The sequence below is a fragment of the Canis lupus genome, chromosome 24 (assembly GCF_003254725.2).
Source record: "Canis lupus dingo isolate Sandy chromosome 24, ASM325472v2, whole genome shotgun sequence".
NCBI classification, from domain to species: Eukaryota; Metazoa; Chordata; class Mammalia; order Carnivora; family Canidae; genus Canis; species Canis lupus.
Genome location: NC_064266.1, coordinates 21,176,087 through 21,202,345, shown reverse-complemented (window position 1 = coordinate 21,202,345; position 26,259 = coordinate 21,176,087). Strand labels below are relative to the sequence as shown.

The 26,259-nt window shown below is 46.8% G+C and overlaps 1 protein-coding gene and 1 long non-coding RNA gene across 8 annotated transcripts in view; one reads left to right on the top strand and one right to left on the bottom strand.

Moving 5' to 3' along the window:
• The window catches only part of BCL2L1 (BCL2 like 1), a 64,411-nt gene extending 49,377 nt beyond the window's left edge, over positions 1–15,034 (top strand). For all 6 annotated transcript variants that reach the window (XM_035705348.2, XM_049100610.1, XM_035705347.2 and 3 more), the window contains one exon: positions 13,378–15,034. In XM_035705348.2, the coding sequence (XP_035561241.1) occupies positions 13,378–13,515 (138 nt within the window). In that variant the 3' untranslated portion in view covers positions 13,516–15,034. The remainder of the gene's footprint in view (positions 1–13,377) is intronic.
• On the bottom strand, positions 59–26,259 carry LOC112673769 (uncharacterized). Of its 2 annotated transcripts, XR_003145039.3 has the most exons (5): positions 25,971–26,259; positions 18,985–19,289; positions 11,359–11,462; positions 6,565–10,990; positions 59–439 (listed from the first exon to the last, which is right to left on the bottom strand). It is a non-coding gene; the product is annotated as an uncharacterized LOC112673769 (long non-coding RNA). The 2 variants fall into 2 exon arrangements; XR_003145040.3 differs by lacking the exons at positions 59–439; positions 6,565–10,990; positions 11,359–11,462 and adding an exon at positions 14,560–18,170 and having other exon boundaries at positions 25,971–26,124.

Genomic DNA, 26,259 nt, shown 5'->3' with positions numbered 1-26,259 from the left:
CAACCACTGAGCCACCCAGGTGTCCCTACTATTTTTTTTTTAAGATTTATTTATTTATTTATTTATTTATTTATTTATTTATTTACTTGCATGCACGTGAGCGGGCAAAAGGGAGGGGCAGTGAGGGAGGATGAGGGAGAGGCAGAGGGAGAGAGAGAAGCAGACCACCCCACTGAGAGGGAGCCCAACACAAGGTTTGATCTCAGGACTCTGAGATCATGACCTGAGCCAAAGGCAGACGCTTAACTGACTGAGCCACCTAGGTGCCCCTCTACTTTTAAAAATAAATTCTGAATCTGACTGCTTCTCACCAGCTTCCCTGCCCCTTTCCTGGCTAAATCACTGTCATATTTCTCTTGGATGACTACCTCACCTTCTCACCAGACTTCTTGCTTCCACCCTTGATCCTGGAGCTGTCTACCCAGCAGCCAGAGGGACCCTGTTAAAACAAAGTTAGATCATGTCCTCACAGTGTTCTCATGTCACCAAAGGACAAGACCAATTTCTTAAATGGCATTCAAGGCCCTGCATAGTCTGGCCCTTGGCTCCTGCCAGACCCCATCACTACCATTCTCCCATCATTCACTTCACTTTAGTCACACTGGCATTCCGGGAGTGCCCAAGTATGTTCCTACCTTGGGGCTTTTACACTTGCTCTTCTCACTGCTTTCCTCAGATCCTTGTGATGCCTGTACCCTCAGTTCATTCAGGGCTCTGATCAAATGTCACCTCCTCAAGAAATTTCCCCTGACTACGAGTTCGGATCCTCCTGTCTTCCGTATTTCTGTCTAACCTTTTTCTCTCATTTATTTTTCTTCTTAGCACTTATCACCATGTGACACATTTATTTATTGCCTATCTCTTCCCATAAAATTGTGAATTCATGCAGGTAGGAATTTTCATCCGATTTAGTCACTGATTTATCCCCAGTACTTAGCATTGTGCCTGGCATTTACTGGGTACTTAATAAAGATTGCTAGGATGAATGAGTGTCCAGAGCTAGCAGGGCAACTTGTCTGGTTCTTTCTGCAACCTCACAGCTCAACCCACAAAGGGATCATGATCTGTCTTAGAAAACTCAGATAAGAACTCCACCAGAGCTACTTAGTATCACTTCTATTTCCAAGATAATGGCAGATAAAGGGAGGGACTGGCCTTGCAGAGGCTGGGTTGGGGGTGGGCTGTGTAAGGCTGTGTAACACACAAAACACCCAGGGAACCAGGGAGCATGCTGCCTTTTCTCTTCTGTGCCCTCAAAGTCATCTCAGGCTTCCAGGGCCCCAAAATAGCAGATCCTCATGAAATAGTGGGCAGGTGCATGGGTGAAAGGGGGAAGGAAGGAAGAGTTAGGAACATCCCTCTGCATCTGTTCTATTGCACTGGCAAATTTAATATGCTCTGGAGTCAGACCCCCTCACTTAGTAGCCAGTAATCTCAGGGAAAGGTCTCATCACCTCTCTGAGTCTTAGCTTCCTCGTAAGTAAAATGGGAACATTTACTTGCAAGATTTTGAGAATTCAAGCAGGAGCTCGGTAAATATTAGCTATTTTTATGTGTCTGTAGCTCTAAAAAATGAGATGTACCATCAGAAGCACAAATGAGGCCACTCTTTTTTAGCTATAAAAAAAATAGCAATAGCTAACATTTATTGAGTTCTGTGGACCATTTACTTCTTGCTACCAAGCCTGTGATAAAAGCACAGTGCTCTCACTTTTTTTTTCTTCAAGAATTTATTTATTTGTTTGTTTGTTTGTTTATTTAGAGAGTGTGTGTGCACATGTTGGGGGGCAGGGGTACAAAAGCAGAGGGAGAGAGAGAATCTCAAGCAGAGTCTCTGCTGAGTACAGAGCCCAATGAAGGCTCCATCTTACCACCCTGAGATCACCAGATCTGAAATCAAGAGTCCAACGCTCAACTGACTGAGCCACCCAGGTGCCTCACAGTGCTCTCACTTTATAAGCAGGAACCCTGGCTTGGGAAGGTGAAGGGCCTTGCCCAAGGTCCCTTAAGTATACAGTCACAGAGCTGAAGCTAAAAACCTACATTGTCCTACTCCAGGAGTCCAGAGGTCTTGCAGAGGAGTCCCTTTACCTCCACTGGGTCTCAGTTTCCCATCTGTTTAGGGAGGGAGTTGAACTGAACATCTCTGAATGCAGGATCATGACACATGAATTCTTGAGTGATCCACATGTCACATGGAGACAAGGGGGGCAGACAACAAGTTGCTTTGGGGCCTCCTGGCGGTAGTGATCTTCTGCGGTGTATTAGTGCTCTGGGTGTTGACTGTGAACAGCAAACTTCCTGGTGGCCCCCACCCCCTGCATCACCGTGCTGCAGGCAGTAGTCCAGCTCTCCTAGAGCACCATCTGGGGCATCTTGCTTTTCTGTACCTTGAGGCAACTGATGGACTAGGGTGGGGAATTGAGAAGACTAGAAGGAACCAGAATGTAGGAAATGCAACCCAGCAGGAGCCTTCAGCTATGAGTTTTTGGTTACAAGGGCTATATGTGTGAGCATTCATATGTATAGGGGGGGAGGGAAGAGTGTTGCAGGGATTTGCTCCCATACTCAAATCCTCCAGAGCTGTTGCCTTCTGCTGTGGAATTCCAAACATTTCCGATCAGATAAAGGTGGCTGAAAATACCCGGGACTTGTTTGGACTAGTTGGAAGTGGTGCTGGGGTGAAGAGGTTGAGGCCATAAGGGCAGAGCCCAGCAAGATCTGGCCTCTCTGAGGAACTTGCCCTGGGTCACAGATGTACCCATTGCCCTTTTCGCCTATAGAATCCTACAGATTTAAGGGTAAGACCCAGCAGGCTTCAAGGTAGAAGAGGAGCAGACTCAGCGCTATGAGTCCTTCTACTCCAGAATGTTGCCTCTTACCTTCCACACTAATTACTGGGTCTTCTGAATACCCTTCAGAGATGGAACACAGGTAATCACTCATCTATCCATGTGTGAGCTACTTTCATCTTCTTCATACTACAGCACTAGTAGGAGTCCTTCTGATGATCCCCTTCATTTTACAAATAAGGAAAGTCCCAGACTTTCCCAGTATCCCAAATAGGAGAATAGATTCAGCTTAAGCAAGCCAGTGATAGACCTGGGACACAAAACCCACATCTCCTCAGCCTCTGCCTGGTATTCTCTTCTTCACAGCATGCAGCATTGATCAGCACCAGATGAGGTAATGAGGATAGCTTTGGGAAGAAAAGAGAAGGGAACAGCTGCTTTGGACTATGGAGTACTTGGAGGCATAGACTCCAGAAAGAAGCAGAGTTTTAGGGAGAGGGTTAGCACCAGACACCAACTCCCTATTCTTTGTAGGCTGCTAACCCCAGGTTTCAGCACAATGCAGAAAATGCCTTTTCCAGAACCTTCCCATAAACTTCCTGTCCCTCTTCCTGAGCCTGAAAGAACTTGGTATCTGGGGAGTCCTAGTCACCTTGCCCAATCACCTGGTGTCTTGGGGCCTGGCCTCCTCCTAGTTTTGCCAGGCAGGGAGGATGGGAATGAAGAGAGGAAACTGGCCTTTCTTCCCTACCCTCCTCACTGTCCACCAGTCAGCCATACTCATCAATCAATATCTTCTCTGGGCCCAGCCCTAGACTAGGCCTGAGAGACAGAGCTCATGGTCAAAAATGAACAGCTTAAAGCAAAATAAGTCAGAGAAAGACAAATACCATATGATTTTATTCATATGTGGAATTTAAGAAACAGTCATTGGGAGGATAAAAGAGGCAAATGAAGAAACAGAACCTCAACTATAGAGAACTGAAGGTTGTTGGGGGGATGAGTGAAACGAAGTACGTTAAGGAGTGCACTTGTTGTGAGAAGCACAGGGTGATGGAAGTCCTAAAGCACTATATTGTACACCTGAAACTAATATTACACTATATGTTAACTGGAATTTAAATAAAAACTTTAAAAAAAATGAACAGCTCATCAAACTGGCAAGAGAAATGAAAAAGACTTGGAGGCAGAAAGCAGGAGTCCTCCTTGAAGAAGTGACCTGGAAGTGAAGATTTAAAAGCTAAATAGGAGAGATCTTGGCAGAGGGATTAGCATGGGCAAAAGTCCTGAGGTTGAAGAGAACATGGTATGTGAGGAATGAAGCAGCTTGGACCTAGACAAAGCTAAGGAAATCCTGCAGGGTCTTACAGACTCCAGAGAAAGCTCTAAGACACAAGTTGAACCCTAGTCTAATAATAAGAACAGTAATAATAGCCGGCATTTACTCAAAGTCTGCTCTGTGCCATGCATAGTTCTAAGAGCCTTACGTGTATTACTGAATCCTCATCGTGTTCTTGTGAAATAAGCACATCCTTAATCTCCATATTATAGATGATATCCAAAGCCAAAACATCTTAGGTCTAGTTGAAAGACTTACTGGGTACCTGCCTGCTTTGCTCTGGCAGCCCAGCTTGGTAAACAGAAATAGAAGGTAATTTGTCACCAGCTTTGGCCTCATCCAAATAGCACTGCCAGGCCACCAATGAAGAAACTACTCAGAGAGAAGCACAACCTGGTCCACAGCCCACAGCTAGGCCAGCAAAGCTTCCTCTGCCAGCCTTCAGTGACTTCTTGGGCAGTCCTAGGGACAGAGTTGGAGGAAAAAGGACCAAACTTGATGCCAGCCAGTGGGAGGAGGTAGAGGGAAAGAGGCAAGTGTTTTCCAAGAGAGCTGTTCAAAAGTGAAGCACCCCACAAGAGTGTAAGCAGAAATGCCATAGAGACGAGATACCATAGAGAATTCCCATGAATATGGACCATCTGGAGTGAACCAGACCTACTATGTGACCTTGGCACTCCACCTTTCTGAACCCCATCTGGAAAATGAGGATGTAGGGAAAAGCTTTGTGCATCACGTGGGAGATTGGATAGTTATAAGATCACTTTTGAGTCTCTGACTTTTTTCAAGGGTGAGCCTTGGTCCTTCTCACCCAGGACACTGGGAGAAGAATGAATGGCTGTCGTCATCTATTCTTGAGAAAATAGAGAATCACTAGGGATGGGATGAGAGAGTTGAGATGAGGGAGGGCTCGGAATTCCAGAGAATGAATGCATAGGAGCATGAAGCAGCCTCCCAGGAGCCATTAAGTAAGTGCTGGGCTCTAGAGTTAGACTTCTGTGTACAAATCCCATCTCTGCCATTTATGAACTTTATTTTTTTTTAAGATTTTATTTATTTATTCATGAGAGACACACAGAGAGAGAGAGGCAGACACAGGCTGAGGGAGGAGCAGGCTTCATGCAGGGAGTCCGACGTGGGACTCGATCCCAGGTCCCCAGGATCATGCCCGGGCTGAAGGCTGCGCTAAACTGCTGAGCCACCAGGGCTGCCCATTTATGAATTTTATTGACCTTGGGATTGTCCCTCGAACTTTCTGTCCCTGTTTCCTCATCTGTAACATGGAAAGTAACAATAGCACTTTGTGGGGTTATTGCAAGGATTAAGTGAATTCGTATACAGAACTAAGCTCTTAGCACCATGCCTGGTACATGGTTAAGTGCTCAGTAAATATCAGTCATCCCTCCCAAGGAAGGAGGTTGTGAGCCCCTAAATGAACATCTGTGCCCCCCAATAAATGCTTTTCTGAATTGTCTCTCTCAGCCTCTAAGACTAGCACCCTGGTTCTGAGCTGAGAAGATGGAGCGCCCACACTCGCACTGCTGAGCCTGATAGCTTTCTCAATTCCCCAGCGGAGGTGTTATCTCCTCCCGGCACAACCACTTCCTTTTCTGAGAAATAAGCACATCTGTCAGGCTTAGCTTCTGAGAACTAATGGTGAGGGAGGAGGCAGGGGAGGAGAAGCTGGCAGCTGACAGGGGCAGAGTTGGATAAAGATTAACATGAAGTTTGCTGTGAGGATATCCAAATATTCCCTAAAGCCCAGTTGGCTTGAGCCCCCACAAGACACCCTCTTTAGCCAGTAACACTGAGGTCATCTTGCTTTACTAAGTGCTTTCATCCTCTGATCTTACCACCACTGTCTTAGGAGGTCAAAGTAGGAGAAAAAGAGGCTCCAAAGTAGAGAGGCTTGCTGTGTAGTGCCCACAGCTGGGTTGGCTAGACTGGTGTTACCCTAGTACATTGTGGTCACCCATCTCTGCTTCTACCCTGACTGAACTGGCTCTCTGAATTGCCTACATCCAAATCCAACCCCAGTCCCAGTAGAGGAAAGAGGCTATGTTCCTTTCACATTGCTGAGGCCAATAGCTCCCCTGGGAAAGCTAAGGGAAGTGGATTCCAACCACAAACCTCACTTCTTCCTAGTCTCCACCTGCACCTCCCCACCAAGAAAGTGATAAGGCCCCTCCACTTGCCCCATCCCCCCCTTCCTGTCATCTCCCAGGGATCTCCCAACGAGGCCTCATTTATCTATGCAGCAGGCATGCATCAGTCTCTCCCTTAGGGAAACTGAGGCTAGCAGCAGAAAATGACTCTGAAAGTGACTCATGGCCTGCCCATGCAGGTCTGTGATGAGGCCAGGGAAAGGTATGGTGCTGATGTCTCTGGCACTTTCTCTGAGCTGCTAGGAGCCCCTTCCTCTTCTCCACCTACCTCTTTCCCAAAATAACCAAGCAGGAAGGAAGTGGTGGGGCTCGGCCATCCAGAGTCACCCTAGAGGAAGGAAGGGCCCGTCTGGCACAAGCACTTGTTCCCCTGCCGAAGCCAGGACGGAAGGGTTTCACTTTCCCTCCTGGTTTTCGTCACATCCTTTTCCTGTGGCACCCAGTTCCCCTCAGTTGGCTGGGGGCCAGAGCTCATTCATTCAGCTGGTGGCCTCGGGCAACCTTCCCTCTCCTAGAGGAACTCAGGACTATAGCCCTGGCCTGGAATATGAGATTCGTTGCTGCATGTACTGGACCTTGCAACTGACTTCCACACATAACCTCTTTGGGCAGGTCTCTTGGTATCTCTGAGCCTCAGTTTACCTGGGTGTAGATAAGGTCATCCTTCAGTTTTAGAAGTATATTCATCTGACGCATGATGGGGCCTTGAAAAGTATTGTCCTTTTTTTTTTTTTTTTTTTTTGGTAAGTATTGTCCTTTTGAAAGTGAACACAGTCCCATATGGAGATTGGGAGCAAAGACACTGGAGCCAGACTATTGGTGCAGGCAACCCAGTCACTGTGTGACCTTGGGCAAGTCACAGATCATCTGAGGGCTGCAGGTCCATCAGCTGTATGATGAGTTAATAGTACCCACTACCTGACATTATGGAGACAGTTCAGTGAACTAATCCACCAGAAGGATTAAGGAGAGGGCTTTCTTTGCAGGGTAAGTGCTCAGGAAGCATCTACTGTGACTGCCACTGTGTAGGTTAGATTCTCTGTGGGTAGGGACAGCAGGGACTGAGATGGCAGGATCAGACATCAATCAGAATGTGCAAGAGGCCAGAACTCAGACAAATCCCAGTCCCACCACTTCCTAGATAAGAGGGTAGATGAACTCTGAAGCCTCCATTTTCACATCTGTAGAATGAAGCCATTGACAAATACAAGGATTAAATGAGTAGTCCTTCATTTGTCCATCTAAAATAGATTCATTTATGGCCTCCTGGTGACTCAATTGGTTGAGCATCCAACTTTTGATTTCAGTTTGAGTCATGATCTCATGGGTTGTGAGATCGAGCCCTGCATCGGGCTACATACTTATCAGGAGTCTGCTAGCGATTCTCTCCCTTTGCCTCCCACTTGCCCTCATAACGTACGTGTGTGTGTGCACGCACGCTCTCTCTCTCAAGTAAATGAATCTTTTAAAAAAATTTAGGGGCACCTGGGTGGCTCAGTCGGCCCAGCATCTGCCTTTAGCTTAGGTCATGACCCCGGGGTCCTGGGATCAAGCCCCACATCAGGGTCCCTGTTCAGTAGGGAGAGAGAAGCAAGTTCTTGGATCATGACCTGAGCTGAAGGCAGACGCTTAACCGACTAAGCCACCCAGGCCCCCAAAAATAGTCTTTAAAAAAAAAACTATAAAATAGATTCATTAAGAATGGCACCTGCTGTGCTCCAAGTACAGCATCAGGTTCTGGAGATAAAAGGGACAAAACCAGACACAGTCTAGTGGGGGAGAAAGGACAAAAAACAATCACTCAAATGATTGTGATTGATCAGGGAATATGACCTAGTCATAGTAAAGTGCTTTAGCTCAGTGCTTGGCACAACTAAAACATTCAAATGTATAATAAAGATCAGCTGCCATAACAGTTGTAATTATCTTATTGTTATTTAACAAGTGAGGACACTGGACTATTCAAGGTCACACCGCTAGGAAGAAGCATGGAAACTGGGAGGTGAGAGAAATGGCATAGGAGGATTGATCAGACTTAAGCAGGCGCTGTGCTTCACACCCTGGCAGGGTGGATGGGCTGCTACTTTTGGGACATTGTTGTGCCTGCCTTTTTCCTGACTTCACCAGGGTTGCAGATGGCCTCAGGGTGGCCTACAGTGTTCAGTTGGCCTCTCGGCAGAGATCTAGCTGTAGTCAGTCTGTGCCTGTCTGGATGGGCCTGGCTTCAGACCTGGGTCAGACTTGGTCCCTGCCTACACTTAGACCCCAGACTGAGGCAAGGAGACTGACACACAAACGGGCCTCAAATTAGGGACACCCTGCCTCACATTCTCGCGTCAGGTCCAGGTACTTGTTGCTACCGCTGAAACATGCTCTTTTTTACCCAAGATTTTTGATCCTCCCTTGACCACTGCCACCTTGTCTTTCAATACTCAGCTCAAACCTCACTTCCCCAGAGAGCCCTTCTCTAACCATTCTACCTCTATCAGGTACTCTCTATTACCTACCTCCCCATGACTTACTGTCTTCAAAACCCCGTCATCTCTGAAATTGTCTTGTTTCTTACTATCCTCTCTACTTCCCACTAGAACAGTGTTTTTCAACTTTTTTTCCTTATCGCCATCCCCTTAAGGCATCTTTTTATACATTCCTGTCCTAATTGCCTTCCCAGGATATTTGAATACCACAGCTGTACTCTGTATCTCTTTATGTGCTATGGCCTTGTGGAAAACCACAAACCACTGCACTATCCAAGAATTTTTTGCTTTGTCCCATTGGAGGTGATTGCCCTCCCATTGAGAGTGTGCAGACTAGAACATAAGCTCCATAAAAGCAGATCTTGTTTGTCTTGTTCACTACTCTGTCTTTAGTGCTGGGCTTGGAGCATGGTTTGCACTCAAGAAATATTTATGGTGTGAATGAGAGTCCAAAACCTTGGAAGCACAACAGAGACACTCATGGAGTCTAATAAGCTGAGTAGAAGTTGGCTAACAGGAAAATGATGTGGGGAGAGTGACCAGTTAGAGGACACACAGGGGTGAGACACTCTCTGGAGTATGTCAGGTGGGGCCATTCCAGGGCTGTGGCACAGGCAAGACCTTAAAAGTGGTCCTAGTCTTGGCTTCTCCTGGGGACCCTGGTTCTTGGCTCACCGCTCTGAGGGGCCAAGTCAGAAGACACCAATTCCTAGTCCAAGCTCTACCACAAGCCAGCTTTGTAAAACTATAGAATGGGCAGATGAGTTGGCCTTCCTAACTTGTGGTGTCTGCCTGGCTTAGAGTCCATGACCCTCCCGTGGAGGTCATTAGCCAGCCATTGCCTGTCCCCAGTGGCCCTGAAAACCTCTGCATGGATCCCGTGTCAGTGGTCACAGCTGCAAAGAGAAACTTCCCCCACTTTGCTCTCACCCAAGCTGAGGATGCAGATAGCCTCAGGCCTGGGTCTCCAGAAAGCTCCTGTGACATCAGAGACTTACTTCCAACTCACCCTTATGTCTCACCACCACCATCACTCCCCATCCTCCCCACCCCACCGCCATGGCCACCATGCCAGCTCTAGCTGAAACTAGTGGGACCCATTGAGGAGCACTGGGGCTTATCTCTGCTTTTCCAGAACCAGGCTGCTCTGCAATGCTGTTTATTTATCCAGGGCAACCGCCCACTGAGAAAATGGCTGTGTTTGTTTCCAAGTGTGTCGTGTGAACCTTGAGCTAAATATACCCACACCATTGCCTCCCCAGCACCCGCCCCGGAATAGCACACCCCATTTTGCTCATGCTGTCTGCAAAAGCAGTCCCCAGAATCCACAGCCCCTGGAAATCCTCCTCCCCCTTCCTCAGGAGAAAGAGCTCCTGAAAAGGAGATGAAGGTTGTCCTGGCCAGGAATACATGAGTCGGGGGGCTGGGCAGGTCAGAGTCTTGTTCTCTATAGCAGTGAAATGATAATGTTCCCTCTACCCTGGAATGACTGTTCCTGGACAGTGAGTGCTTTGTGCCCTTGCAGGGACGGGGCCTGTTTACTCCAACTCAGCCCCAGAGAGGAAAGTTTCCTGTGGCTGCCAGCCCTCTACTTTAGGAAAGTTCCCATCGAGGGAGCCAGGCCTCTCCCACTTTGGCTTCAACCCCAGTGTCCCTGGTTTCTTGTGAGACATCGGGCCCCTTGGGATAGCTAGATCCTTCTGGCCTTGGTCTCACTTCTCCCATGCTCCCTACAGTCCAGGGCTCTCCCCCCATCATGGATCAATCTTTTTTTTTTTTTTTTCCTTTATTTATTCATTAGAAACACAGAGAGAGTCAGAGACTGTAGTAGGCAGAGGGATAAGCAGGTTCCCAGCTCAATGCGGACTTGATCCCAGGACCCCAGGATCACAACCCCAGCTGAAGGCAGATGTTCAACCACTGAGCCACCCAGGCACCCCTTGGATCAATCTTTTTTGTGACTCCACTTGGGCCTACTTTGCTTGGGACCAGAAAAATCATAACTCTTTAAGAATTTTCTCTTTTTTAAAAAAAAAATGTATTTATTCATGAAAGAGAGGCAGAGACACAGGCAGAGGGAGAAGCAGGCCCCATGCAGGGAGCTCTACATGGAACTGGATCCCAGGACCCCAGAATCATGCCCTGGGCCGAAGGCAGGCGCTAAACCGCTAAGACACCCAGGGATCCCCTTGTAAGAATTTTCTTATCCGCCAACACCTAGGATGAAGGGGGAGAGATGGGGAAGCATATCCACGCCAGTGGTGCCTGGGCAGCAACAAAGCCAAAGGGGGGCTGGCTGATGCCACACCTCTGCCCTTCTCTCCCCAGACCCAAGGCTCCCCCACATCCCTCTTAGAATCCATTTTAGTACTACTGACAGGTCATCCCAGCCCCCCACATAGGAAGGTATCCCACTATAGCTTTACTTCTTTGGAGCTGAGGAACCCTGGTTCTGATCCTAGCTATGCCACCTATTAACTGAGTGACCCAGAAGAGGTCTTTTCTATCCAGTGTGAAACAGGGCTCAAATATACCTGACGAAGGTGAAATGGGTAACTGCCTGACACTTAGTAGACTTGTAGTACCTTTATTCCATTCATGTATTTGTTGAGCACCAACATGTGCCAGACGCTGTTCCAGATAGAGTATATAGAGACAAGACAGGATCTCTGTCCTTGTCAAGCCACACCTAGTGCAGGAGACAAAACAAAAACAAAGTGTCAAATCTGGTTATGAAAAGTGCTAGGAAGAAAAATAGAGCAAGATAGAGATGAGGATGGGTGCCATTTTAGAAGAGGTGACCAAGACAGGCCTCCCTGGGGAGATGACATTTGAGCAGATTCAGGAGTGAAATGAGGGAGGGAGTGAGGCAGGTGGTGATCTGGGGTCAAGTGCTCCAGGCAGCGAAAACAGCAAGCTCTTGAGCAGATGTTCAAGGAAAGGCAAGGAGGCCGGTGTGATGAGGGGAGTGTGCAGTGGGGAGAGGGCAGGTCCCACTAGACCTCACTGGCCATGGTAAGGAATGGGGACTTTATTCTAGGTGTAATGGGAAGCCTTGTGAAGGCTGAGACCTTGAGATGAGATGGGAAGGAGTGACATGGTCTGAATGGAGGGACTTTTTCTAGTGTTTTTTTCCACTTTACATGGTAAACATTCTGGTAAGGGCTCTAGCTTATGTGTCACTGCTACCTCCTTAATGGCTTAATAAATATTGAGAAGTATATGAGTCATCTTGGCAGTTCAATGCTCATGGCACTCTGCTAGGTACCAGGGATGTGAGCAGAAATGACACCAGCGTTCTAAGTTCAAGGGAAAGCTGTTGGAGGACTTTAAGTGCCATGATCTGATCTATGTTTTTAAAAATCCTCCATATGGAGCATGGACTGAGCAAGGTTATCAAGACCAGAAGTAAGGCCAGGCAGGTCTCACTCACAGTGAGCAAACTGGCCTGGTGGAACTTGGAACCAGCTGGAGATGGCAGGTGTTGTCTGAGGGAGCAGCCACCACTGCCAGTTGGGACCAGGTGGAAATGAGGGCCCAGGCTGTGAGCTCTTAGTGGAGAGGAAAATCATGGGCTCTGTTCATTCATCGGTAATCCATTCACACTAAACACGCATACTCCCTAGGCCCAGAGGCTCCAGTCTGTAAATGGGGAGAGAGGGCCTGCACTGCAGCATCACTGAGAGGATTACAGGACAAATGGGGTGCAAAGTTTACTCATTAAAGGGTGCCCCACACGCTGGCTCCGCCCCGGGGTGGGTAATTTAACCCACAGCCCCACCTTCCCCATATCATGTGCTTCCCTCCTGACTGCTAAGGGCTGTTGCTCACCTCCTTCTGGGCCCAGAGTGTGTGTGTGTGTCTCTCTCTCTCTCTCTCTCTCTCTCTCTCTCACACACATACACACACACACACACACACCAGGGGGTGGGGGACAGCGACAGGGCTTCACAGATCCCATCCTAGGCCGGCATGTAGAAGGTATCCCTCTACTCTGCCCTCAGTGTCTACCCACCAGCCTCCCCTCCCTTCTCCAGAGGGAGAAGGAGCCTCGGGCCAATAGTACCTGGCCTTCCCCTGAATCGCTGGGAATTTAGCCCTGTCCCCTCTCCCTCCCTCCCTCTCTTAGTTGCATTGGTGCATCAGCAGGAAAGCTAAGGCCTAGTGGGTGTGCACTATGCACAGACTCCACCCTCCTCCTCAGCTTCTAGACCACTCATGGACCAGCTGTGGCTCATGGTGTCTCCCCATCCCTTTCTCTCCAGCCCTGCACTCCAGCCACCTAGCCTCCTGTTACTTCCCTGCCCCTGCTGATCTCTTTCCTGATGCAGGTTCTCCAGTATGACTTTTTAGCCAGTTCACCTTGAACAAAGCTCTTCCCAGCTTTGCACCCTTATGTCAGCTATAAAGTGCATTGGTCATCCCCAGCTGGGCGGCAAGAAGGAGGGCAGCCATGAACCCTTTACTTGGCCCAGAGTGGGCATGGATGGCTATAGTTTTTCAAATCACTATTGCATGCAGGTGGCCCCTTCTCCCACCCACCCACCCATATTATTGTCATAGAACTCAAACAACACCATCCTTTCTCTTCTCTATCCCTGCAGGATACTTTTGTGGAACTCTACGGGAACAATGCAGCAGCCGAGAGCCGGAAGGGCCAGGAGCGCTTCAACCGCTGGTTCCTGACAGGCATGACTGTGGCTGGCGTGGTTCTGCTGGGCTCGCTCTTCAGTCGGAAATGACCAGACACTGACCACCCACTTACCCTCCCACCCCTGTCCTGCCCCTACCACACCCCTTTGTCCAGCCACCATTGCCACCAGGAGAACCACTACATGCAGCCTACGGCCACCTTCCCATCACAGGGTTGGGCATAGACCAGGTCTCCCGCAATTAGTTTTCTAGAATCTACCACGCTTCTGTGAGAGCCGCCTTCCCCACACCTCAGTTCTCTGGCCTCAGAACCCACAAGGTTTCCCCAAAATCTGCCCCATGGAAGCTGGCAGGTGTGGGGGTGTTTGTGGCTGGGGGCTGGAGTCCCTGCCTAATTGGTGGAAAACCCCTTAGCCTCACCAAGAATGCTTTCCTGCCAGGTAGCTGGAAAGTTTCTGACCTTTTTCCCCAGAAGGAGAGACTAGATTGCCTTCGTTTTGATGTTTGTGGCCTCAAAATTAATCATTTCCTATCCCTTCCAGAACCTAGGCTCCCCTTCCTTTCATCCCTTTCAAGAGCCACTTAGGGGCCACTTCTGACTAATTAGGGATTCAAGCTGCTTGGGATAAAGAAACAAGGACCAGGACCTCCTCCCCACCTCTGGCCTGGCCAAAGTCCTTGACCCCAATCCCAATGTCCTCCAAAGGCCCCTGGATAGAGGCCAGCCCCACCCAGGAGGAAGAGGGCTGTAGCTGCAGGAAGCACCCCGTGCCAAAGCTGGGGTGGCCCTTGCAGTTTAGCACCACCCCAGTTCCTTTCCCCTTCCCCTCCCTTGGCTCCCATGACCATGACTAAGGGACCAACTGGGCTCAAGGCAGGTGCCCCAGAGCTGTTGATGGCTTCAGCTGCCTGACTTTCCTGCAAGAAGATCAGCGTGTGGCATCTTTGCCTGGAGCTACTTGCCCATGGAGCCCAGGGATTCGGGGGCCTTGGCCCAGAGGTGAAGGGGAGCTACAGGGAGCAGCTGTGGGAGCCCTAGAGTCTTCCCTACCTCAGGCAGGAAGGGCAGGAAGGAGACCCTGATGCACAGGGTGGAGGTGGGGGTGGCAAGAGGGGCCAGACCTACCTGGCCAAACAAATATATGCCCCACTCCCATTCAGCCTGGGGTGCCAGGCTGCCAAGGTCAGAGTGGCCTGGCCAGGAGTCCTTCAGGCCTCCCTCTCCTCTACTCCACCCATGGCCTGTCTCATCCCTGGGGGTCCCGGCCTATCCCTGGCCATCCTGGGCTCTCTGCTGTACATATTTGAGACTAGTTTTTATTCCTTGTGAAGATGATATACTATTTTTGTTAAGCGTGTCTGTATTTATGTGTGAGGAGCTGCTGGCTTGCTGTGCGTGTGCACGTGGAGAGCTGGTGCCTGGAGACTGAACGGCCTGATGCTCCCTCCCCTGCCCTGGTCTGGGGAAGCCAGCTGGGGGTCCTGGCTCCTAAGGGGCACCTGTCCCCCCCCCCAACTCCCCCCCACACTTGTTCCAGCTCTTTGAAATAGTCTGTGTGAAGGTGAAAGTGCAGTTCAGTAATAAACTGTGTTGACTCAGTGAGCAAAGGGCCTGGGCTCTTGTGTGCCCTGGGCTGGGGAAGGAGGGGCTGTGCGGTTGGCAACAGGGCTGCAGGGGAGCTGCGCATCACTGCTGGCTCTGCTGCCTTCAGGAGAGGGCCTTGGACAAGTCCCTTCTTCCACCTGGGCCTGAATTTCTCCACCTATTCTTTGATGGGGGTTTTATTGAACACCTGCTGTGTGCTAAGCAATGGGTATGTGTGAGCAGGATGGATGGATGGACACAGTCTCTGCCCTCAGGAACTGACATTCTAGGAGAAAAAACAGCCACTTGGCAAGTGTTTACTGAGTCCTGCTCTGCCCAGGCACACTCCTAGGCACTGGGGATTCTACAGTGAACAAAGCCCTTCCTTTATGGAACTCGCATTCTTGGGAGACAGACAAAATATAAGGATGAGACAGTCTGGCTGTTGGAGGGCAAAGGTAGAAGCTAAATGACCATAAGGAAGAAGGACAAGACTTATGAAGGACCTAGTGGGGAAGGAGATAGGAAGGAGTCGGACTTTTTTTTTTTTTTTAAGATTGATTGATTGATTATAGAGAGCATGAGCAGGAGGGGCAGAGGGAGAAGGAGAAAGAATCTTAAGCAGACTCCACACTAAGTGGGGACCCTGATGCAGGCCTCAGTCTAATGACTCTGAGATCATTACCTGAGTTGAAACCAAAAGTCACCTCTCAACTGATTGTGCCACCCAGAGGCCTCCAGAGTTGAGGTAACATTTTAAAAGTAGATCCCGCAAGATTTACTGATGGATTAGAGATAGTTCAAGAAAGAGGAGGGACTCCTGGGTGGCTCAATGGTTGAGCATCTGCCTTCGGCTCAGGGTGTGATTCTGGGGTCTGAGGATTGAGTCCCACATTGGGCTCCCTGCGAGGAGCCTGCCTCTCCCTCTGCCTATGTCTCTGCCTCTGTATCTCTCATGAATAAATAAATACAATCTTAAAAAAAAAAAAAAAAAAGGAATCAAGGGTGATTGGAGTTTTTGGAATGGTGTCACCATTATAATTACAAAAGTAAAGTACATGTCTGAGGCCAGTGCAGCTCAAGAGGCTCATAGTTAAGTGCCCAACAGTATTTAATATGGGACCTGAGCTTGTCTAGGCTCCTGAGAAGTGACAATGAGAGCTATGGCCAGAAGAACATAGGAGTCAGCTAAAAGAATGGGGGAGGCAAGAAGAGTGGTTCTGGTCAAGAAGCAAGTGCACAGGATGAGTAAGAATTTTCCTCAGACAGAAGGAAAGTTGGTGTGTGGAGTTGAGAAGGGTCTCCTGGGTCAAGACAATGTCAGAGAGGTGGGGTGAGGGGACTGAACTTGATCCTGAGAGCACTGAGAGCCAAAGGAAAGTTGTAAGTCAGGGAGTTTTATGCCCCCTTAGAGCCCTCAAAACAAAACACCCTGTGTGGAGAAAGTTCTGGAGGGAAGCAAAGTGGAAACCTGAAGACCAGTGAAGAAATCATGGTTTGGTTAAGGCTCTGGTTCTCAGGGTGGGCAGGCCAGGTGTCTCTTGTGGGTCACCATTCCTGGGCATGTGACTGGGCAAGTTACCTATCCTCTCTAAGCTCCAACTTTCCCCTATAAATGGGATTGATGGCAGTGCCCATCTCACGCGATTGTGGTCAAGATTGAATGAAATAACCCAACAGAGCTTGGGGGAGGGCTGGATGGGGAGGCACGGCAGCAATGACCGCACCATCGGGCTGGTTCCCCCGGAGGTGGAAGGAGGGGCTCCCCACAGACTCCCACTTGGAGCAGCCAGAAGACTGGGAGGGGTCTGGGGAAGCGAGCGAGGATTTCAGAGGCGGGCACTCGGGTCAGGGGCGGAGCTGGAGGCGGGAGGCTGCCTCGGACGCTCGGCCCTGCCCGCCTTTAGGAGCGGGCTTGACTGCCCCCTGGTGGCTGGAGGGGGGAACCTGAAGCGACGCCACTGTCGCTGGCCTCTCCCGCGGGCCAGTCTTTGGTGTGTGGCCCGGCTCACGAGAGGGACCTCCACACTTCCAATCCTTGGGTAGTGGATTCAGAGCTTGCCTCTGCTCTCCTGGGACTAGGGTCATCATTCTTCTTAGTTCAACACCAAAGTCTCCAGCCTTTCCCTCCACCCGAGCCCCGCAATGCTGCCCTTGCCCTTGCCCTTTAACCTTAGCCACTTGAGCCACTCTTCAGATTTTTGATCCTTCTGGAAACATCTTTTCACATACGGGCAAATACATAGATATAAGTATATTTTGATCCTCGTGGCCTCCCCCTGCCTTTTCTTAAACAAATGGTAACCACCACTCTGCCTTGCCTTTTCCCCCTAAATAATGTATCTTCTAGAACTTTTCCTACTCATACATGAATCTCTGTGTACCATCGGGTACCTTCAACAGTTATCAACACTCATGGCAGCTTCATTATTTTTTCTAGCTGTGTAGTATTCTAACCAGAATCTTAACTCAGTGATTTCCAACCTTAACACATGCACATGCATAAAATATTGGAATTGCACACTGAAGGAAAGTTTTTGGAAGGGCTTTCAGACTGCCTACATGAGTACTGGGGAAAATCCATTCCATTTCAATATACTATTTTTACGATGAGAAAAATGAAATACAACATACTTCATAATGAAGTATTAACTTTGAAACAATGCATATTTTATATAAGCTTTTATATAGTAAGCTTATCCCCCATCAAGGCTTATTAATGATGACTTCTTCAAATTTTGGTGGTCAGCATCAACAAGAGACTTCATAGTCACAAGTAGGTGATAAAAATTTTAACCATCCCAAAGCTTACAATTGAAATTATATTTAAATGTTCCAACAGTTCTTCCCTTTATTTAATTGACAAATATAATGTATTCAAGTGGATTTCAAATCCAAATGAACTTTTTCATTTCAGGTATTCTAAATTAAGTTCCAGAATACAGGAAATGATATAAAGCTTTCGAGTCCTTTCTTCTTCTTCTTCTTCTTCTTCTTCTTCTTCTTCTTCTTCTTCTTCTTCTTCTTTCTTCTTTCTTCTTTCTTCTTTCTTCTTTCTTCTTCTTTCTTCTCCTTCTCCTTCTTCTCCTTCTTCTCTTCTCTCCTTCTCCTTCTCCTTCTCCTTCTTTTCTTTTTTTAGAAAATTATAACTTATTAAACCTGGGCAAGGCCAAATAGCACACAGGAAGAGGGGAAAGGAAGGAGAGAAAGAACAAGAAGGAAAGAAAGGGACAGACTTTGTAGTAAGACCACTTAAATTTCATAAGAATTCACAAGGTCTTTTACATGAAATTATTCAAGCTAATGATTCATGTGTGAACCTACTGCAATGGGGTGGTTTAAATAATTTAGAAGGGAATTAATACTTCATATGACCAGAATTCTAACATGAACATTTATTTAAAAATCAGATAAGACAAATTTATTGAGATCATATTTGTTGATCTTAAAATTTGAGGAAGTCCTTTTTTTAAGTAAGCTCCACACCCAGTGCAGTGTTTGAACTCCTGACCCTGAGATCAAGAGTTGCGTGCTCAACTGACAACTGGGTGCTCTTAAAACACTGAGATACCAAGGGGTGTCTGGCTGGCTCATTCAGTAGAGCATGGGACTCTTGATCTTGGGGTTGTGAATTTGAGCCCTACTTTGGATATAGAGTAGTTACATAAAAAGGAATATAAACACCCTAGTGGTTAGCCAACAAGATAGTTTGTAAATTTGTTGCTGAGTGGGGAAATGACCAGTCCCCAAGTGAGGAAGGCTTGGCTCAAATTGCACTGATGTAAAAAACAGTGTCCCTTACCCCCTGAAAAACGAAACAACAACAACAAAAAACTGTTCCCTGTCCTATGACCTTGTAAAAATAACAGGAATAAATGAAAAGAACAATAAAGCCCTTGTTTGCAAACAATTTTTGTGGTGGGACAATACTCCGCAGCTGGTTGACCATCCCTTTTAGGAACATCAATCTCACCTGGGCTTCATGCCAAGCTCCTTGGGCACCTGGAAAACAAATTCCTCCCGTGGCTTCGCAGACTTTGTGGAGGCTCATCCTGGAAGATTGGTGGCCTCATGCTCTGCTCTGTGGTTGACCCCTGCAGTAGATGTCAAGGAAGAACCCAACCTTGGCCATGTTCAGCTCATCCCGGTGAAGCAATGAGGGCCAGCAGAGGGACAGCTGTGTAGTGGTTAGGAGCAGGGCTCTGAAACCATACTTTCTGGGATAGCTGGGTGCCCTTGAACAAGTGTCTCGACCTCTCTGTGCCAGAGTTTCTTCACCTATAAAATGGAGATGATAGTAATAGGTGTTTATGCAGATTTAATGCAGGTTTTATGTTTGTAAAGTGCTTAAAAATGGCATCCGGCACCATAAATGTAAGTATTAATACGCTATGCTGTCAGACCACTCCCACACCTGCTACCACTGCTCCACAGACCCCTGAGGGGACTAGTCTTGAGGCTCCAACTGCCCCAAGCTCTGTGTCTTAGTATGCATATCCTCTGAAAGCAAAGTCTAAAAGGAAGGATTCAGGTGTAAGTGGTGATCCCAGAACAGCCAGGACAGTGAGGCTGGAAAGGACAGGAAGCCAAGACAGGGTGCAATGATAAGTAAATTGCCACTTCAGACAATGGGGTCCTTCCCAGGGGATCCTTTGATAGACCTGTGGTATATTCTAGGGAAAAGAACTTTGAGGTATTTCTCCACCAACCCCTGTCCCTCTTTGGCTGAGGGCTTCTCCTCAGCATTTGGCACTTCCTGCCAAACCCATTCTTGGGCTAAGCATAAACCTATGGCCAAAAAGACACAGGTGACTGTTCTCTTGAATGATAACTATCTGCCAAAGTTGCACATGACTTCCAAGGGTGGGCTGAAGACACATGGCTGGGGCAACAACACATCTGCCACCACTGGTGAAACTAAGCACACCAGCTGGGAACCATCCTTAAGGGAGGAACAATTTCATAGTTCTCAACTTCTGCTAATCCAGACCATACTGCAGTCAACAACCTGGTGTATCCATCATTTTGCACACGTAAATGTATACCCACGGGACATTCACAGAAGTAGAATCACCAGGCAAAAGAATGTATGTATTTGTTGTTTTGATGGAGACAGCCAAAGCTGTCATCCTGTGGAACTGCATGTCTCCTGCACCCTTGCCAACATCCATGTTAACACTCTTTTATCTTTGTCAATCTGGTTGATGAAAAAATAGTATCCCATACTTTAAAATTTCATTTGCAAAAGTCTAATTGAGGTTGGCATTTTTTAATAATTTAAAGGCCATCTGTGTCCCTGATAAGTTAATGAATCCACACAATGACCAACGAAGGCTGCAAATGGCAAATGAAGATGCTAAGTAAGCATCATGTACCTCCTGGCCAAGGAACACAGCACACCCATGAAATATTATTGTCAAAAAGTCAGATCTAAATGTGACCAAAGCCTCTAAATGTAACCACTATAGATGGAAAATGCAGGGGGTGCAGGGGTACAATAAAAACTACATGGGAATGTAATCAGTAAGATGCAGACGGGGGGGAACTCCTTGGGACAAGTGACCCTGCTTCTATACTCACTCTTCCAGGAAGACAGAACAGATCTACTTTTCCCTTTTTCTCCTGCTAATTAAACTAAAAACCCTGGGCACTATATAAAACAAGTGCAAGATAACTCTGGAAGGTGAAGACAAGGCAAACCAGCCAGGGACCTCAGAACCCCAGGAATGACATGATGGCAAGTTCCATGGGTTTTCCTTTTGCCCCAGAGATCCCAGACTTGGAGCCAAAGAAGCTGAAGCTGACTACCCAAAAAAGCCAACGGACACAGAAAAGACAACACAGCCCCCAGGGCCTGCTTTCACTAGTCAAAGGATTAGGAAAGGAGCAACCCAGCAGGACAGAAAACTTTTAGACTGTAAGAGCTCTACTCCAGCCAAACACCACTGAAAAACACTATGGCTCTATCCACATCAACAAAGGCCAAAGGGGGATTTGGCAACTCCCATCCATCCACATGAGTCAAGGTACCCCAACACCCCTACCCACGTGGGATGTTGTGAGATGAGGCCAAGGGAGTCAGGACCTTCATGTCTGCTGGCCAGTAATGAGCACTCTCCTGCCTCCTCCTCCTCATACAATGTTGATGGAGGCCACACTGGGAGCCCACAATCCCACCCCTACCTGGCAACAATGAAAGTGGGTAAAGGAATATAGAGAGGGTAATATTTCTATACTTCACTCAAATTGGGAAACGATGGCACCAGTAGACTGTGGTAGGGTATGTGCACATAATGTAATACCACTAAAAAGCTATGCAAAAAGGGGATCCCTGGGTGGCTCAGGGGTTTGGTGCCTGCCCTCAGCCCAGGGCATGATCCTGGAGTCCCAGAATCGAGTCCCACGTCAGGCTCCTTGCACGGAGCCTGCTTCTCCCTCTGCCTGTGTCTCTGCCTCTCCCTCTCTCTCATGAATAAATGAATAAAATATTTAAAATAAATAAATTAAATAAATAAAAAAGCTATGCAAAAAAGACACTCAAAAACACCATGTAAAAAATAAAATGGAATCTGCCTTTGGCTCAGGGTGTGATCCCGGAGTCCTGGGATTGAGTCCTGCATCGGGCTCCCCACAAGGAGCCTGCTTCTCCTTCTGCCTGTGTCTGCCTCTCTCTGTGTCTCTCATGAATAAAAATCTTTTTAAAAATTAAAAAAATAAAATGGAATTATAAAATAACTCATATTTTTCCACAGAAAGCCAGAAAAAGAAAACAAGGAAATGAATAACAGAGAAAACACACAGGAAAAAAAAAAATTGGGAGATATGTCTTAGCATAGCAGTAATTAAGTGTGATGGTCTAAATATACCAATTAAAAGATATTGTGGGGATCCCTGGGTGGCTCAGCGGTTTAGCACCTGCCTTGGGTCCAGGGCATGATCCTGGAGTCCTGGGATTGAGTCCTGCGCCGGGCTCCCGGCATGGAGCCTGCTTCTCCCTCTGCCTGTGTCTCTGCCTCTCTCTCTCGCTCTATCATGAAGAAATAAGTAAAACCTTAAAAAAAAAAAAAAAAAAAGATATTGGCAGAGGGGCACCTGGCTAGCTCAGTCTGTAGCGTATGCGACTCTTGATACCGGGTTAGGAGTTCAAGCCCCATGTTGAGGGTAGAGCTTACTTAAAAAATAAAAATAAAAAGATACTGGCGGAGTGAATTTTAAAAACCAGCTATGTACTGCCTATAAGAAGCTCATTTCAAATATAGCAGAAGATGGAGGGGGAAGGGATAAAAAAGATACATCACACAAGCAGCAAAAAATGATGGGTCTAAGAAGAGAAACAGACAAATCCACAATTAATAATACACTCTTCTCAACAACTGATGGAACAACTAGACAGAAAATCACCAATAATACAGAAGAACTCAATAGCACCATCAAACAATAGAATGCAATGGACATTTTTAGAATGCTGCATTCAACAGCAGCAGAATACACAATCCTTCCAAGTGCCCACTGGATACAACCCAACACAGACCATGCTCTGGTCTATGAAACATACCTCAACAAAATTTTTTTTAAAGATTTTATTAATTTATTCATAGACACACAGAGAGAGAGGCAGAGACACAGGGAGAGGGAGAAGCAGGCTCCCTCTGCAGGCACCCAGGCTGCAGGGGGCACCAAACCGCTGCGCCACCAGGGCTGCCCCATACCTCAACAAATTTAAAAGAATTGAAATCACACAGTGTGTTCTCGATGGAATCAAACTAGAAATCAGCAACAGAAAGATAATATGAAAATCTCCAAATGCTTGGAAACTAACGACACATTTTCTTTTTTTTTTTTTAAGGGTTTATTTATTTATTTGAGAAGGGGAAGCAGCAGAAGGAGAGGGAGAAGCAGACTCCCCACAATCAGGGAGTCCAATGCAGGGCTTAATCCTATGACCCCTAGGATCATGACTTGAGCCAAAGGCAGATGCTTAACCAACTAAGCCACCCAAGCGCCCCTAAATGACACATTTCTAAATAATTCATTGGTCAAAGAGGAAGACCCTAGGGAAGTAAAAAAATGCATATTTAGTTAAATGAGATGAAAACACAACATATCAAAATGTGCAGGACACAGTGAGAGCAGTCCTGAGAGGAAAATGTGTACGATAACTGCACACATCAGGAAAGAGAAAAAGTCTCAATTCAATAATCTAAACTCCCACCTCAAGAAACTAGAAAAAGAAGAGCAAAGTAAAAAAAAAAAAACAAAAAAAAAAAAAACAAAAAAAAACAGCAAAGTAAACTCAAAGCAAGCAGAAGGAGGGAAATAATTAGGAAACGAGTAGACAGAAATCAGTGAAATTTGAAGACATGCAAAGAATTAAAGATCTCTGATAAAGGTAACTACAAGGAAAAATATAAAAGAAGCATTCTTGTATTTTGAGGTTGTAACTGTTTCCTACATGATTTAGCCACAAATGCATAAAAAAAGGTGGTGCCTGGGATCCCTGGGTGGTGCAGCGGTATAGCGCCTGCCTTTGGCCCAGGGCCCGATCCTGGAGACCCGGGATCGAATCCCACGTCAGGCTCCCGGTGCATGGAGCCTGCTTCTCCCTCTGCCTGTGTCTCTGCCTCTCTCTCTCTCTCTCTGTGTGACTATCATAAATAAATGAAAAAAAAAAAAAAAAGATTAGTCTTTTCTGCATGTTTGAAATTTTCCATAAGAACTTTGGAGGCCACTTATTTTCTTTTCTGTGATTTTCCTGGTTGTGAGTTTTGCAACACTTTCTATTTTGTTCTCTTTCTTTTTTATTTTTTTAAGATTTTATTTATTTATTCATGAGAGACTCAGAGAGAGAGGCAGAGGCAGAGGAAGAAGTAGGCTCTGGGCAGGGAGCCCGATGTGGGACTCGATGCCAAGATCCCGGGATCACGACCTATGCCAAAGGCAGATGCTCAACCACTGAGCCCCCCAGGCAACCCCATTTATCATTTTCATAATGATTTGTTAGGTTATTGGGGTTAGTTGTTTTTTTATTTTTTATTTTTTACAGAGAATTTTACTATTATAGGACGTTTTGACCCAAATGTTTTCACCTCATGAATGTGTTTATCCCAAGGCTATTTTGGTTTTTTTTTAATTTTTTAAAAATTTTTATTTATTTATGCTAGTCACAGAGAGAGAAAGAGAGAGAGGCAGAGACATAGGCAGAGGGAGAAGCAGGCTCCATGCAGGGAGCCCGATGTGGGATTCGATCCCGGGTCTCCAGGATCACGCCCTGGGCCAAAGGCAGGCGCCAAACCGCTGCGCTACCCAGGGATCCCTCCCAAGGCTATTTTGTTTTGTTTTGTTTTGTTTTGTTTTGTTTTGTTTTGTTTCCAAGGCTATTTTGACTGTGAGTTTTGGATCCAAATATTTTTATCAGAATTACTGATTTTTTTTTTAAGATTTTATTTTCAGGGGTACCTAGGTGGCTCAGTTGGTTGAGCATCCAACTCTTGATTCCAGCTCAGGTCATGATTTCAGGATTGAGATGGAGCTTCGTTTCAGGCTCCATGCCCAGCAGAGAGTCTGGTTGGGAGTCTCTCTTCCTCTGCTCCTCCCCACACTCATGCTCTCTCTGTCTCTAAATAAATAATTCTAAAAAATATGTATTTTATTTTTAAGTAATCTCTACACCTAATGTGGAGCTCGAACTTACAACTCTGAGATCAGGAGTCACATGCTCCACGGACTGGGCCAGGTGCCCCAGAGTTACACTAATTCTAATATATCAATAAAGGGCTTTATCTTTTTTAAGAAAGCGCTTTCTTTTTTTTTTTTTAAGATTTTATTTATTTATTCATGAGAGAGACAGAGAAACAGAGAGAGGCAGAGACACAGGCAGAGAGAGAGAGGCAGGCTCCATGCAGGGAGCCTGACGTGGGACTTGATCCCAGGACTCCAGAATCATGCCCTAGGCCAAAGGCAGGCACTTAACCACTGAGCCACCCAGGGATCCCCAAGAAAGCACTTTCTTGAGCAAACTACATGAAGTCAGTTTTATAGCTCAATCAGTTATTTTATGACCAAAGTTAAATTCTTTCTAATGTTTGCTATTATAAACTTAATTTTACAAAATTATTTTTCATTGCAATCAACTTGGCGTCGTGGAGTGAATGCCACCACGAAGATGTGATTCTTCCCCCAGTCATGTTTATCCACATCTCATTTCACTGGTTTTCTGCCACTGTGCATTGTCTACTATTGTCCATTATTTCCATTTGGTCCAATCCTTAAGGTCAAATTTGATTATCTAAATGTCAAAATTGGGGCAGCCTGGGTGGCTCAGCGGTATAGTGCCGCCTTCGGCCCTTGGCCTGATCCTGGAGACCTGGGATCGAGTCCCACGTCAGGCTCCTGCATGGAGTCTGCTTCTCCCTCTGCCTGTGGCTCTGCCTCTATGTATGTGTGTGTGTCTCTCATGAATAAATAAAATTTAAAGAAAATAAAAAATAAATGTCAAAATTGTCTGTTTGAATTTTAGTCAATAACCAATTTAATGTGGTCAATTTTAGTTTCTATCAGCATAATTTTATGTTGGTGATTTCTACACCCATCAGTGATAGAATGTAGTATTTGCTCACAATGCTGCCTTGCCCTCCACCTCACGCTCATCATGTGTACTCTGATGGAGGATATTTCTCACTGATGTTGGGCTTGACTGTGGGACAGACTATATTTTCCAAAGATGACTACAATAATATCTCACACACATCTTACACCTTACATTGTGACCATCAAGTAGGGAAGTCTCTCCCTCTTGAATGTAGGTGGAACTTTGTGAGTGCCTTGACCAACAGGATTCAGCAGAAATGATACTATGTGTCTTCTGAGGCTAGATCATAAAAATGCAGTACACCTTCTTCTTCTCTTGGAATTCTCACTCTTGGAACCCACCATGCAAACGAGCCCACACAGAGAGATCACCTGGGGATGCCACAAAAGAAGGATGTCCAGTTGACAGCTCCAACTGAGCTGTCCAGCTCAGCCAGCTGACAACCACCAGAGTGAAAACACCTCCAGAAGATTCTGGCCACTGCCTTTTGAGTGTTTCCAGCTGAGACCTCAAACATTCTAGAACAGAGGCAAACAGTAACGATTGTGCCCTGCCTGAATTCCTGATCTATAGAACTGGCGAGCGTAATAAAATGGCTGCTTTATGCCACTAAGTTTTGGGGTCATTTGTAATGTAGCAGAAGTAACTGAAACACCATAG